The sequence below is a fragment of the Halyomorpha halys genome, unplaced genomic scaffold, assembly GCF_000696795.3.
Source record: "Halyomorpha halys isolate HHAL.00 unplaced genomic scaffold, Hhal_1.1 Scaffold1003.1, whole genome shotgun sequence".
In the NCBI taxonomy this organism is placed as follows: Eukaryota; Metazoa; Arthropoda; class Insecta; order Hemiptera; family Pentatomidae; genus Halyomorpha; species Halyomorpha halys.
Window position 1 is genome coordinate 173,822 of NW_027106990.1, and position 15,338 is coordinate 189,159.

At 34.4% G+C, this 15,338-nt stretch overlaps 2 protein-coding genes across 2 annotated transcripts in view; both read left to right on the plus strand.

The window, feature by feature from the left end:
- Positions 1-2,785, plus strand: part of LOC106687739 (ankyrin repeat domain-containing protein 1) — a 10,699-nt gene extending 7,914 nt beyond the window's left edge. Inside the window, exon 7 of the mRNA XM_014431776.3 lies at positions 354-2,785. Within this exon, the coding sequence (XP_014287262.1) occupies positions 354-737 (384 nt within the window). The 3' untranslated portion in view covers positions 738-2,785. The remainder of the gene's footprint in view (positions 1-353) is intronic.
- A 3,327-nt stretch (positions 2,786-6,112) lies between these two features.
- Positions 6,113-14,595, plus strand: LOC106687740 (zinc finger Y-chromosomal protein). Its single transcript, XM_014431777.3, has 5 exons — positions 6,113-6,242; positions 7,021-7,072; positions 8,073-8,207; positions 12,577-12,645; positions 13,439-14,595. The coding sequence occupies exons 2-5, from the start codon at positions 7,036-7,038 to the stop codon at positions 14,539-14,541; spliced, it is 1,344 nt and encodes a 447-aa protein (XP_014287263.1). The 5' UTR covers positions 6,113-6,242; positions 7,021-7,035; the 3' UTR covers positions 14,542-14,595.
- Positions 14,596-15,338: the final 743 nt, after the last annotated feature.

Genomic DNA, 15,338 nt, shown 5'->3' on the forward strand with positions numbered 1-15,338 from the left:
AGAAACAGACACTTTTACGATTAACACTTAATTAAATTAATATCTCTTTTATACATGTATTTAAATTTAGGTATAACAAACTAACCTATTTTACAATCTTCTTTTGTCGATTCTTGGTATCTTCTTTTCTATAATGCTATGTCCTACCATCAAAAATGGCTTCCTGTCCTTCCAAAAAGCTATATCTCTCCCACAACAATGGGATACCATAAAATAAAATCATATTAAAAACCCTTTATTAATCCAAATTTATTTAAATATTAATCAACCTTTATTTACTCAAAAAGAGCATATTACAATATTTTATCTATTCATTAAAATAAGTGATACATTAATAATTTCAAATTTTTTAGACAACTGCTGAGACAAAATTGCTATCTGCTGTTAGGCAGAACGATTTAGCTGGAGCAGCTAGTGCCTTGGCAGCTGGTGCTAGACCTGACTGCTGTGACAGGTGGGATTGGACTCCTCTTCATCTGGCAGCCGAAAGGGGATATTGTCACATGATTAATCTACTCTTAGCTGCAGGAGCTACAGTCAATAGCACGACTGTAGCCAATGCAACCGCTCTGCATTATGCAGCATCAAGGGGTCATCTAAATTGTTCCCTGAAGTTGCTGAACAACGGTGCCAATCCAAATGCGAAGAACCGTTGGGGTATCACACCTGTTCATAAAGCACTAGAGCGTAGACATGTCGCAGTGGCCAACCTTATTAAATCAAGATCTTGTCTCTGAAATGAGATTTTACTATTCCAAAATTCATAATCAACTCCCAATTGTGGCATATCCTTGTAGTCTGGCTATTGAGATTATAAACCAGGCAGTAATAACAAATAATTATAAGGATTGGGTCGAGTAGTGATAAGTGATTTTGTGGTAAATAGCACAACACTTTTTGAAGAAAAAAAAAATTTTCAGTTACTGAAAAGGGTAATAAAATTTTTAAAGAATTATGAACTGTTAGTATTATTTTATTGCATTTTTTTCTTTCATTAGTAACATCTTGCATTAGTTTCGCTAGTTAGTTCATACTATATTTAGCCTCCTCTACTTTAGTTCCTAATTTTTGGAGATAATTTCCTTAAATGGAGTACTTTCTTTTTTTATTATGCTAATGATCTCAGTTATAAAAAAATATGGTTTTTAATATTGAAAATTCCTTTGTCATAAACTTATGACATCCTTTCTTCCTTTGAATATTTAGAGGTGAGTTTCATCATAAGTACTGTTTTACCTCTATCTCTCTTCATTTAAATTTTTTTTTAAAATATTGTTTGAATTTTTTGAAAACCAGCCTAATGGCACATATACTGCATAAGTAAAAACACCATTATTTATTTCAGCTTCATAAGGGTTATGCTTTTTGAGTGGTTATGTACACGTATGTAATGCACAGATCGGTTTTATTATATAGATGTCCTACTTGACAACTTAGAATTCTTACACAAGAACAACACAAAATGCTTGATAATTTCTTCTACCAATTACTTTATTACATTGATTCAAGACAAAAGGACCATGCTTACTATTATTTAAATGTTAATTGTTTATTTCAAATAATCATCCTATCACACTTCTCAAAGAAGCTCTTACTCAGTCAATATTGAATGTTTCAATATTATGATGTTCTGATGTATAGATTGTTAAATAAAATTGACAAATCAAAATGATATGATTTTTATTAAGAATCTACATATTTTGTTGAAGGAGTATTAATATCATTGTACATTTAAGGGATATATTGAGCTATATTACATTAGTAGTATATTTCTGGGATACTAATTACTTTGTTCTTGATGCTGGGAAAAATATTTATTATCTGCTTCTCTTATTTATTTTTTAATGCTCAGAAATGATTTTCAGGTGTGTATTTGTATTTATAAGGATGGTAGTTTTTAAAACAATCACTCAAACCGATATTAAGCTTTATCTATAAATTGATTAATCTAGGAAATATTCTTTAATTTTGTATAAGATATTTCACTGTACTCATGTATTTTACATGATTTAGCTTAAAATTATATCAGTTCAATGGAAAGAGAGAGAAACTCTATTGAAAAAGTCATGCTGCCCAACTGCATTGGGTTGTAGCATACACAACTAGTTAGACAATTGTTTAATTCTTATAATATATAGGCATAATACTGTAAATTTAAAATATATCATAGTAATACATGATTAAAGAAATAAATTTATTTTAGTAGTAAGTTTTACAAAAAACTGCACCATTTTTTAGAATCGGTTACCGGTCTAAGTAGAAAGACTCCGGATCCCAATTGTGATAAATATCAACAAAGCTAGAGCAGTTTTTTCCAATATTAATTTAAACTTCAAAATTAATGGAATCATTGTGTGCAAGTAATTCAACCTGTCCAATGCTGTATATTTCAATGAACTTAATTTAAGTAAAAAAAAATCATGGAACTTCAAAGATAATCTAAGTGAGTTAACGTATTAGTTCTGCCTTAATGTTAGGGACTCCTGGTCTAGATCTTTAGATTATATATATCAAATATATTATTTGCTATCAACAAACCATACTTTAAAGAAAATCAAACAGCAGTAAATAATTGAAAAGTATCATTTTCAATTGATGTCGGCACATAAGTTGCAAATCAATTAATTGTGTAATGTTTGTGTTTATAAATCAATTTTTTGTTATAGCAAATATACATTAGTTGTTGGATGTTATTCAAATGATAATTATGTTAATGTTGTAATTAAAAGTGTTATAAGTTTTTTTTTTTTATTAATAAACCACCCACCATTCTATCAGAAACATTTATTTATTTGTATCCTAAAGTCATTTTATTATGTTTTCCTTTAAAGAAATTCATATTTTATTAACTGTTCTGAAAAAAAAAAAAACTAATTGAAAAATTGACCAACTTTGTTAAATTTGACATTCAGTCTAATTTTTAGAACATTAAATATCTTTAGGAATCCTTACTTTTTCACATAGAAATGTGTAAGTTTGACTAGAAATTCTGTTCACATTTTTGGTTAAATTAACGGTTTTACAGATAATTACATTAATGTGGTAAATTCCTTCTTTATGTCAACATAAACTGGAGTCTAGACCAATACTCCATTCCTTGCCTTTGTTTTTATTTAGAGAGAGAGAGTAGGCTTATGCCACCTGATCGAGTCTGGCACCCGGGCTGTTTTACAAACTCCGTAAATTCCTACCTCCTACATACTTTCTCATTATTTATTCCTTTCTCACTGACAGATTATTTAAAATTAACCACAATGGTTCCTATTCATCCCTCTTCTTTAAGTTACCTTGAACTACATCTGGACAAACGACTAACCTGGAATCCTCACACAAGACTGAAAATACTAGACAAACAGTCCAAACTTCAAATTCATTACAAAAGACTGATTTACATGACAATTATAAGGCCTATCTGGACATATGGCATTGAGCTCTGGAGCTCCATTAAACCTCCGAATTTCTCTCGTATCCAATCCTTACAATCCAAAATCCTTCATAAAATCCTATATGCTCTCTACTTTGTCACAAATAAAATCATCCACAAAGACCTTAATGTTCCATTTGTAACCAATCTAGCCCGAACCAGATATCAATCCTTCCATTACAAACTCCCTAACCACTCAAACCCATTAGTTTCTAATCTTGCTTCCTCTTTTATTCCGGACAATCCTCCGAGGCGTCTGAAAAGAAGATGGCCTCAAGACCTTATATTGTAAAAATGTTTTTAGAGTGCTACCCATGGGTAGTTTCTCTACATGCTTGTACCATACCATTAAGATTTCCTCAAATATACTTGATGTATTTATGTACAGTTGTAAATATCAATAAATAAATTAAAAATAAAAATACATTTTTTTTTGTTGGCTCCTTGTAGATCTTTGGCCACCGGAACCAGCCTTCTCCTGGTCTGCCTTTCTTGGGCTACTGCTTTCCACTTCGCTGCATATATATGCAGATTGAAGCACTCGCATCTTTGTTAATTCTGTCTATCCATCTTGTTTTTGGCATCCCATATGGTCTCTTAAAAACTATTCTGGCATTCATTGTTCTATAAAGACATCCTCATGGATTGCTTCCACATGTTCCACCCATCTTAACCTCCTAGCATTCATATGAGATATTGACAGATGCAAGCAGTTTACTGTTAGTTTTTCTTCTCCATGTGTTAAGGCCCTCATCAGGGATCACTGTTGCCATTGTGCCCAGGACTTTCCCTTTATCTCCCGATTCGACGGGATTCTAGTGGGTTTAGGTCCTGAGCATGATCCATGTCCTCGTCATTCGTGGTCTCTACTTGAATCAGAAATTCCTGCCAATGTTCTTTCCAGATATTTATTATTTTTTCTTTGGATGCCATCTTTTCCTCGCATTTGCCTGTTTCTCGCATATATATCCTCGATAGCTTGTGATCTTTCTTTTAGGAATTCTCTTTTTGCTTTTTTAATTATTTTATTTGGCTTTGTATTTATCCAGCGTTGTTTGATCAGTTCTAGCTAGGCTGAAGAATTTCATTTTTCTTCTCTTCTTCACTGCCATAAGGCATTCTTTTGTCAACCACTTCTTTGCTCTTCGTTTTACCTGAATATCTATTCGCTCTTTGGCTGTTTCTTAGGCCTCCCAGTGTTCAACTACCAGAAGGTCCTCCAATTGCATGGATTCGAATTTATTTTTGAGTTCAATTTGGAATCTATCTTTTACTTCAGAATTTTGTAGGTACAACGTCTTGTGTCCCTGCTGAACGTAAACGCTATGACATCATGACATTTGACGTAAGAAAGGTGTTAAATAGACTAGAAATTTCTAAATTCCAATCAAAACAAAAAAAGTCACCATTTATTGTGTCCTTGGGTAGAACTGTTGGTTTCTTTAATTCCGGTACAATTCCTCTACCAAACTTCTTATTTGTTTGATGGACAATTTTAATCATTATTTCGTCTGTGAAAGACAACCTCCAAATTAAAAAAAAAAATCTTAGGCTCTTTACTATACTCAATTTTCATCAACATTGTTCGAATAATCGTATTCTCAAAAATTTATACGAAATTGGCCCTAAGGTAAATACGACAGTCTATATATTTATGTACACAATATGATGGCTACCAGCAGTGCCATCATTAATTCATGGATCAAGGGCCCAGCGATTTATAGAGCCCCTCAAATCTTGTGATCGTATATTAAATCGAACCAAGGATGAAGTGAGTTACGATTGTTTTAAGAAAGATTGAGCAGTTTATCATTGATGTTGACAGAAAGTAATGTACTTAAAGACATTTACTACAAACAAAAAAGCACTTTACTAATCAAAAACCAAGAAAATTACCTCATTTATTTTTTTCTCACTCAAATAAAATTTCATAAAACCAGCTTGTTGCTTTATTTCAGTTGACTAAACAAATTTTTTCAGAAAACAATTTGAAGAGTTCATCACTGATCTGGAGGATCCTTGTACCTTAAACGGCTTGAGGGCCCGACTTGGTCAAAGATGGGCCTACCTATTTTTTACTTTGCCATATTTTAAAAAAATTAAAATTGCCCGACAAACGGTTTGGGAATCCGTGATGCAATCTGCCTGACCTCCAAGGCCTTACAGAGGATGTCAAAACCAGCCAAGTGTCCGCACAACTTAGTTCTACGGGTGCTGTTCAAAATGAACGAAGCGTCTGTTGGAGGGTTAATCAGAGCATAAGATCCTTTCAGTTGAAATTTGCCCTTTTTTACTGCCAATTCTGATTATCAATGATGAATCAAATTTGATGCTCAAGGAACTTATTCGACGCATTGCATGATGCTCTTTAAGTTTCCTAAAAGTAAATTTTTCTGTACGATGCACCTTTCAGATGCCATAAGCCAACATTAAAAAAAAAGGGCCAAATTTCGCAGTCTTTGGCTCGATTTGGCCTAACCATCCATCTTAAGAATAATCAAATCTATTCCTTCTTTTCAAGTTGAAGGGTGGACCATCCATTAATACGTAATATAAAAAAAAAATACCAATCGATTGAGAAAAATATTGGAATTGTTTTTGTTAGGTAGGTACATATTGTGATAAAATACTCACTCCATTTATGCTGAGCGAACGTTCCTGATCTAAGGATTGTGACCTTTATTAGTTGTCAGAATGACAGTTCTAGTACATTATGACATAATGTTGTTGGTGTAATAGGAACTTCAGTTAGGAATTTCAGCCCAATTGTGAAATAAAAAGCCCATTATCAAGATATTTATAATTGACTTGGAACTAGGCAAGTTAAGATCTAATTGGATTTTTTCATATAGTAATAAAAATATATTTGATTATAAATTGATTTTGACCATTTTTGTTCATTAATTGTTTTAAAAAAGAACAACATATATTTCAGTACCCTATCATTTAATTTCATTCTTAAAAAAGTTATTTATTTTAGCTTCACTTGTCATTTCTTCAGTGAATTGATTTATCTCAAGTATTTTAGGTCTCGATTATTAATATTTATCAACACCCCATAATTGTTTCAATTTCATGAAGTAATCATATTTAACTGATTTGTAGATCAAATTTTGTGACAAGAATTTTAGGCTCATTTTAAAATTTACTTATATCCCATTCCAGATCAAAGTTAATACCTCATTGTCGCTGATTTTCAGTTTAAATTTATAATTGTGTCATTGATGGAGTTAGGATTTGAAGGACTTAAAGATCTTTATTGCTTAAGTCAGCCAATCAAATTTTATAATAATTTTGTTATGAAAAGAGTTATAAGTTTTACTAATTATTTTTTTGCTTCCATTTTGTTTGGTTAGTTTGAAAAGAGCTTACAAGTAAAAATATATTCAAATCTCACGGTTCTAGGTCCTCCTATTCCCCAAAGCATTTCATCTTTCTAAAAATTTCTCTTACCTTCTCAATTCAGTTATTAGATTATTTCTGAATATTTGTTTTATGTAAAGTTTTACTTCCTTCCCCTTGAAGTTTTACTTAATAGATGTTTTTTTAATTTTCTTAGGATTTTATCATTTTATTTTATATACTTTTTTTTTCAGGAACTCTTGCCAGTGATGGACCATGTTTCAACTTTTTCTTTTTGCAAGCCAGGTAATTTTTAATTTGAAATCAGATATCTACAATTTTTTTTATTAGTCTACATCAAAATTAATCTCCAACCACAATAAATTTCAAAACTTCTGCCTTAAAGTTGGGAAGGTGACACCTTAACATTCTCATCTATCTATTTACCTGATTCATAGTACAGCCATAAGGTTTGATTGATACGGTTTATCTTTAATTAATCATGTTCACTTTTATCTTATAGTTATAGCATTCCAAAGTTTTTTTTTTTTTTTAATTGTACATTAATTTTCAAAAGTGACTCTAGCATTATTTCCTATTCTAACCTTATTCTACTACTATTCAAAAAGGAAACCAAATATACATAATATCAAATCATATGAATTCAATAATCAATATGAGGGGTACCTTTTTTCTGTAAAATCTTCTTTTGCTCTCTCTTTTCTCTGAATAACAGATACAGAATTTGAGAGGAAGGACTGTACTTGAAACAAAAATCTATCTTGACCCTATTTATTTTTGAGATCTCATAAATCAGAAACTTGTGAATACTGCCTTTTTCTTACAAAATTCCTTGGCAATGTTGTAAATCTCAAAAAGATCATTTCCAGAGTGAGACGTTGAAGTTTTCTCTGAACTTGTATTTATATTATTTCTTTCCAGTTTCCACTGTTTGAATTTTCCACTCCACTCCTTTCTCCATATTGTTCTTTAAAGTTGCACTCCTACTTTTTGACATAATTAAGTTTCAAAAATCTACAATATAACCAGTAGAAATATGGGCAAAAAAGTTTCAGTTGTTACAAAACAGTTTTAAAATTGGAATGTCATAAGATATCATAGGAAATTTTATAAGATTATGTTGAATCATTGAGTAAGAGATCAGGACACTTTCCGGAATAGGTCTATAGGCTCCTTCTACCTCTTTAATTACTCACATATTAATTAGTTTATCCAAGCTGTATCCTTACAATTTAATTAATCTTCCATTTATTTCTGTATTTCTTATGAGCACTTAACTTTACAGAAGCAGTTTGGTTGAAGATTGAACCACCTGACGATTTCGATGGTGAGCAATATCTGAAATCAGAAGAACAAAAAGTGTTCGAAGACTCTTCATTAGCATTGAACCTAGACCCTGATACTTGTGTTTCACCTTTAGGTAAATAATATTTTTTACTGCATTACTATCATAATTTTGAGCATTTTACAACAAATTTTTGTATTTGGTTTTTATGGATTGTTGGGTAACAATTTCGATCTGGAAGTAATATATACAACTACTTGATGTAAAAAAAATTCGTTGTATTGTTACATTCACTTACCTTTCCATAAAATACATAGTATATATTGCATTCATCAAGAATTTTGAAACTGAGTTTCCAATGGAAATTATAGGAATAACCAATTCTTACAAAATATGGATTGGCCTATCTGTGTGTGGGATTTTTATCCTCTAAAACCTACATTTGTTCATTCCTCACAACGGGACCGCTGCTAGGCATAACTTCATGGAGGGAAATGACTGAGTGCTGCCTCGTTTTCTTGGCATGGTTTTAATGTTTCCATGCTAGTCACATCTTCTAGCCCTCTCTTCCTCTCTCAATCCCTTTAAGACGACTGTGGTGAATCTCTTCACTTCCTCCCAATGCTGTTCGGATTGCAGCATGTGGCTAACTACTTTATGAGCGATGAGGGTTATTTCTTCCAAGTACTTCGCCACCACTACCACTGCAACATCATCTGCGAAACCCACAACTGTGGCTCCCTCTGGCATTGTCAACTTGAAAAGTGCGTCATACATGACATACCACAGAAGATCCTAGTACAGAGCCCTGTGGGACACCACCAGTTACCTTGTATCTTCTTTCGCCATTGTCTGAAAGATAAAACAGAACCCTATCTCTAAAGTAGTCTGTAAAAATTCTCATGAGGTAGACTGGCACCGCCATAGTCTGTAGGGCATCTGGTATACAGGTCCATCTTGCAGTGTTAAAAGCATTCTTAACACCTAGAATAATGATTGCTGCCTAACACTTAGCGCCCCTCCTCTACCTTGCTCCTGCAATTGCTGTATGGGCTGTCTCACCTATTAATCCTATAGCATATATTGTGGATCGCTTTTTTCGAAATTCATATTGATCCCTGTAAATGGTCCCTGAGAGGCCATTTACACCCTCAGTGAACTCTTGTAGCCTAAGGGAAAGGATCTTCTCAAATGCCTTACCCATAGTATCCAATAAATAAGTTGGCCAATAGGTTGACCGGTCTTCCAGTCTTCCCTTAGTCTTTGGAATAAATACAAAGCACTGTCTCTTCCAAGGTTTAGGAATTGAGCCTTCACGAATAGAAGAATTGAAGAGATCGATGAAAAGATCTGGCCATTTCCTGAGACCACCTTCAGAGCCACATTTGGGATTCCATCCAATCCTGGACTCGGCCACATTGTAGATCTGAGGTGATGTCCTCTATCTCTTCCTATGTGATTTGTAGAAATTCCGTTGTATATATATTGTCTATCACTTCGATAGTATTTGCCTGTTCCGGGAATAGTGTGCTCACAATATTGTCCACTACTGCATTTGATCTGCATAGTTTCTTAAATGCTATTTTGTAAGGCTTACCCCATAAGTCTGCATCCACCTCATCACAGAGTTCTCTCCAGTACCGTCGTTTGCTTTCTTTAATGGCTCCATCTAGGTCTCTTGAACTCTTCCTGAAGCACAGAAGACGTCTCTTCCGCTCGCTGGTAAGAAGACATTCTTGCTTGGTTGCAACACCGGCAAAGATTGGCAATAGTATCCGTCTACCAGTACACTGAGGAATGATGTTTGCCAGGTTTTGAACGGGTCATAGCTGCATTACAAACCCCAGATATAAAATAGGTCAGTATACGCGCCTTTTCCTCAGCTGACCCTTTCAATTCACATTCATCTTCTAGCATTAAAGTGAATGAAGCTTCATCAAAATTTTTCGCATTCCAGCCATTGGTTCTTCATCGACAACTCTTCTTTCTTTTAGGCGTATCCAGTGTAATCAATATGGCCTGATGATCACTGTTATAAAACCCACAAATTTTCCAAGTAGCGATTCATTGGATGCGTCCACTGAAAAATGTCAAATCAATGATAGATGATTTTTCTGCTCTAGTAAACGTCAAGTTTGTTCCTTCACTTCCAGTGTTCATAAGGATCATATCACTTAGTTGTGAAAAAGCTTCCAGAAGAACTACACCATGTTGATTTGTTATCCTACTTCTCCATTCCATTGCCCATGCATTAAAAACACCAGGTATGATAGCTGGCTTATCGCAACTAGCCTCTAAGACAATGTGATCCAACAAATTCACAAAGTCTTTGATTGTGATCCTGGGATAGGCGTAACAGTTAGATACAACAAAGATGTATACGTCGTTGATCTTTGCCCATACAAAGTCGGAATGTGATGCAGTATTCACTTTCTGAATAGCTTGGGAATCACTGGCCCAAATAGCAACTTTACCACTGACATTGGATGGGTATCCACACCACACGGGTGTGAGCAGCCATCCAGATTTTTATATTGTTCGCAGTGAATAGTGACATTGGTGTGCTGTTCCCATGCAGTGTGGTAAAGGAGATCCTGAGCAGCTTCCCAATGGTTCAAATTCAACTGGAGTATTCTCATCTACGATGTTGGATTTGCATCATTGTTTTCAATTCTGAACTGAAAGCTGGACACTTACTTCCACTGGAGTGGTCAGCATCTCCATTTCCCGCACATAATGCGCATTGAGGTTTCTGGTCACAATCACTAGCTTTGTGATCTGCTTTACCAAAGTTTCGACATAAGGAGATCCTATCCTTTCCATCACAATTCCAAGCTATGTGTCCATACTCCCTGCAATGGAAACACTTTGGAACTCTGAGTCTTTCACATATACGGCTAACAATCAGACCTACTCGAACCTTTCCTTGAGCCATTACCTTCCTAGCCTGGAGAACTGGAAGTGAATGACAGACGGGTTTTACTGCTGTGATGGGCACTGACTTTTCACCGAGGAAAGGTTTTAAGGCCTCCACAACCTCCTCTTTGGTGGTGAGAGCATCCAAATCTCGCAGCTCGAAAAGGGACTCCTCCGTCCAAGTCCGCACTATCGCCCCTTCACCAAGCACTCCCTCCATTGAGCTTTTTAGTGCCCCAAGAGATTGCTCTTTCTTATAGTCCAATTGGCGTAGCAGATCACCTTTATTTATTTTCTGGACCTTGGTGGTTGAAAAGGCCATCTCTACCATTATCTCCAGATCTTCTCTTACCTTTCGCAGGTCATCTGCGTAGGACTGGCTATCTGATATTTTCAAAATTACGGTGTCAGGCCTCGGAGACTTGGGGCAAGGTTTCTTCCTGGATCTTTTTTGCACTTTTTGCTATTGTTCATCCTGTGGCTCTCCATGTTGAACTGCCAATCTCTGAGGGCAATCAACTTGTGCATTAGGTTGTGTGGTTTTCTTAATTTTCCTCCTTTTATCCCCCGTCAAAGAAGGTGTGGTTACTGTCCCCTCTGATTTAACAGCATTCTTGCTTGGTGTATTTATCTCCTGTGTTTTGTTGTGACCATCTACAGTTTCAATAGGGAGGACAGCTGTTTCCAACATTTCAAATTATAGTTGGATTTCACTGGCATAACTCGTCATCTTATCATGGACGTTGTTCTTGGTGCGAATGAAGGGGAGTAGCTGTTTAATCTTGCTCCCAAGATTCTGCATAACCTCTGTAGTGGTTAGTCTAGTGGCATTAGATACTAAAATGGCCAAGTCTCCCACCATTGCAGCACTGTGGTCGTATGATGACAATGCTGGGGAATCCTCTTTCACAATCCCTATCGACGCCGGTACTGGGGTTCCGTGCCCCTGCGCCATAGCAAAATTAACATTATCTTCTATCATTTGTGACTTCGGAGTTTTTATATTCGTATTTTATACCTCCTGCCAGATTTTAAAACAGCCGCCTCTAACCTGAGGAACAGATGCTGACCAGTATGCCACCTATGCTAGGAACCGTCACGCCTGGATTTGAATCTAGTTTTGATCTCCTCCCCCCCCCTAGGTATCTTATTTCCCCTAGTTTCCACCATACCTGGTGAGAATCCCCCTATCTGTCACCTGGGGAGGCGCTCGATAGGAGACTAGCAACTACACATTGGTATGTGTGTGCGTGCGTCACACATATCATTTTTGTTATATTCATTAAAATATAATAAGCTACCTTTATCTCTTCCAAAGTATTTTATGTCACTTTTTGTTTTTCAATACCAAGGACTCTTTTAATTTTATATAATGAATGAATAGTTGTATTAAATATAAAGCTTTTACTTAACTCTAATAGGTATCAATAATAAATTTAAAAAAAAAATAACTATCTGATTATTTTTTTAAAGTTTCTGAACAATGTTCATGTGACTTTGAATGTTTGGCTAAATGTAGGCCTGAACTGTTCACATAATAGGAGTTCATTCATTTATTTATTTCTTTATTTTTTTTTTTTTTTTGTAGATGAAAAGGATGTTGCCAAAGTGAAAGTTGAGCTGGTAACAGATGTGCATTATCACCATCCAACTACTGGTAGGACTTATTTGTTGTCTAATTTAAGTTATTAGTTGTATTTTTATATATTGTGTATTATTGTAAATTTATGAACTTTGGCACTTTAACTATATTATAAATGAACTTAGGTACTAGAGTAAAACTACATTATAATGGCCTCCTGGGGTCTAGAGAAAAATATCACTGGAAACTAAATCGTAAATACTTAATCAAATGTATTTTTATATAATATTTAAATAAATAATTGTATCATTGTAATATAAAAAATTGTATAATTGCTGATGCTCCTCATTTAGAATTTTAGTAGTTATAAAGTAGAATATTCTAATTCATAAATTAATTTTGACATTTCATCCTCCATAAGAAAAAAAATTCTGACGAACATGAATTCTCACCAGTACTCTATTTAAAATTTCAAGTCATCCTGTCTCATACTTATTGTTAATAAATGAGTAACTTGGACAAAAACATTTTTATTATCAAAAAAACACAACTTAAAAGATAATAAATTTTAATATTTTATTAAGATAATAAAGCAAGGCTTTCCTCACTGCCAAACATCACTTCTGAAAATCCTTCTCTTACCCACTATTCTATTATTTCTATTGTGTTTAGTATCCTACCATTTTCTCTATGTACTGTAATTTATGTTGAATTCAGTTATCAGGTATCTGAGTTGAATTACGTTTATACAGATGGATCATGAATGATTTGAAGAAGGATCTTATTACTGTTACCTTGAGTGCATTTAATTTTTATCTTTCTACCTGATTTATAGATATTTTCTTCATCTCAATTATTTTGGTTTCAGATAAAAAGAAGCTTGAGACAAGATACATCTGCTACACTTGTGGCCACAGTTACATGAAGTTATTTAAGTTGAAAAAACATATTAAGATTAATCATCTTCGATTGACTAAGAAACCGAGGAGGAGAAACAATGAGCGAATATATCCATGTAGCATCTGTTCCTATAAGGCAAAGCGAATCGAGCACTTAAGGACTCATTATGTTGGGGTTCATGAGAGGAGCAGACCACATCACTGTCCACATTGCCCTTATACTGCAGCTCAAAGTGGTACTCTCAGATCTCATATACAATCTCAACACTTTAAGTCCAGGCCTTTCATGTGCACCCAGTGTGATTATACATCAACCCAATCTGGTGCTTTGAAGCGCCACATCATGATGAATCACACTAATGAGAAACCATTCCAATGTGACCATTGTGAATTTAAAACAGTGCAGGTAGGAGACCTAAAGAGACATTTGTTATTGAAGCACACCAAGGAAAAATGTTATGATTGCCCATATTGTGACTATTCTTCTATATTATGTGGCAATGTGAAGCGCCATATAATGCACATTCATACGAATGAGAAACCTCATAAATGCCCGCACTGTGAATACTGTACAAAATTAATGTGGGTGCTTAAACAGCATATTGCTTCCAAACATTCTAGCAGAAAGCCTTTTAAATGTGAACAATGTGACTATTGTTGTACTAGATTAGATATACTGAAGGGTCATGTCTTATCAAAGCATACTACAGAAAAACCATTTAAATGTTCTTTTTGTAATTACTGTGCTGTTCAGCCATCTCACCTTAAACATCACATTTTATCAAAACATACTGTAGAGAGACCGCATCCTTGCCCTCATTGTGATCATACAGCAACAACAATAAGTCATCTGAAATCCCATGTGAGATCACGCCACACAAATGAAAGACCGCACAAATGTCCTAGGTGTTCTTATTGTGCTTCAGAACTTAGTACATTGAAACGTCATATAATGTTTAAACACACTGATGAAAAGCCTTTTAAATGCTCCCAATGTGATTATAGAGCTAAGGAAAGCGGGAGTTTGAAGCGGCATTTGATGACACATGGAACTGAGCGTGGAGGAAGTTGAAATATTCAAAGAGTAGTATTGAAACTTCTTTTAATAAAATTCTGGTTAACTGTCTATCAGTAATTATCCATCTTTAGGTAGTGTTCAAGAGTTGGATGCTCTGCAGTTGGTTGAGAAAAGGTTGCAAAAGTAACCCTTTTTCTCACAGGTTCTGGGGACCGCTGAAGTTAAATTTTCACTTTTGTCACGTTCATGTTCTCTTGAAGTTTTTATAAAGTAGGTTGTTTCATCTTCAAGAATGGGACTATGAACTTTTACTTACATTTTCCTCTCAATTCAGGTTAGCGAAGTTAGTTCTATATTAAGTGATAATTTTGAACCACATATGAAGGATTTCTCGTGTGTATTTAGAAAAATCTACCATTCTGTCTACTACATTTAGAGTTGATCTTGTCTGAGATCTGCTTCTTGGTTATTGTCAGTAGATAAGGCTATTGTCAGCCTCACTTCGCAAAATAATGTATTTTTGTTACTCCCCTCAACTTCATGATGTTCTTGAATTATTGCTAATTTATTCAAATGAATATATGCTATGATATTAGCAAATAGCAGAGTACTGATTGTCTGAGATCTTATTAACTAATCTGATGCTTCAATATTATTTTTTTTTAATATCCACTTTTTAGCAGAAATCAAGTATTACTCTGATTATTTATGTTACCCAATTTAGACTGAAAGGGTTGTTTTCAGACCAATTTGGAGGTGAATTCATGAACCTGAAGAGGTTCCAAAAGAAGTGTATGTATGAGACGGAGGTGATAAACATCAGTTTTGTATTAGGTTGAAATATTTGGCAT

Bases quoted from the DNA above. Each gene is read 5' to 3' on its own strand.
- LOC106687740 (XM_014431777.3), top strand. From the start codon at position 7,036: ATGGACCATGTTTCAACTTTTTCTTTTTGCAAGCCAG. The intron at 7,073-8,072 runs GTAATTTTTAAT...TTAACTTTACAG, and splicing joins TTTTTCTTTTTGCAAGCCAG to AAGCAGTTTGGTTGAAGATT. The intron at 12,646-13,438 runs GTAGGACTTATT...TTTTGGTTTCAG, and splicing joins TTATCACCATCCAACTACTG to ATAAAAAGAAGCTTGAGACA.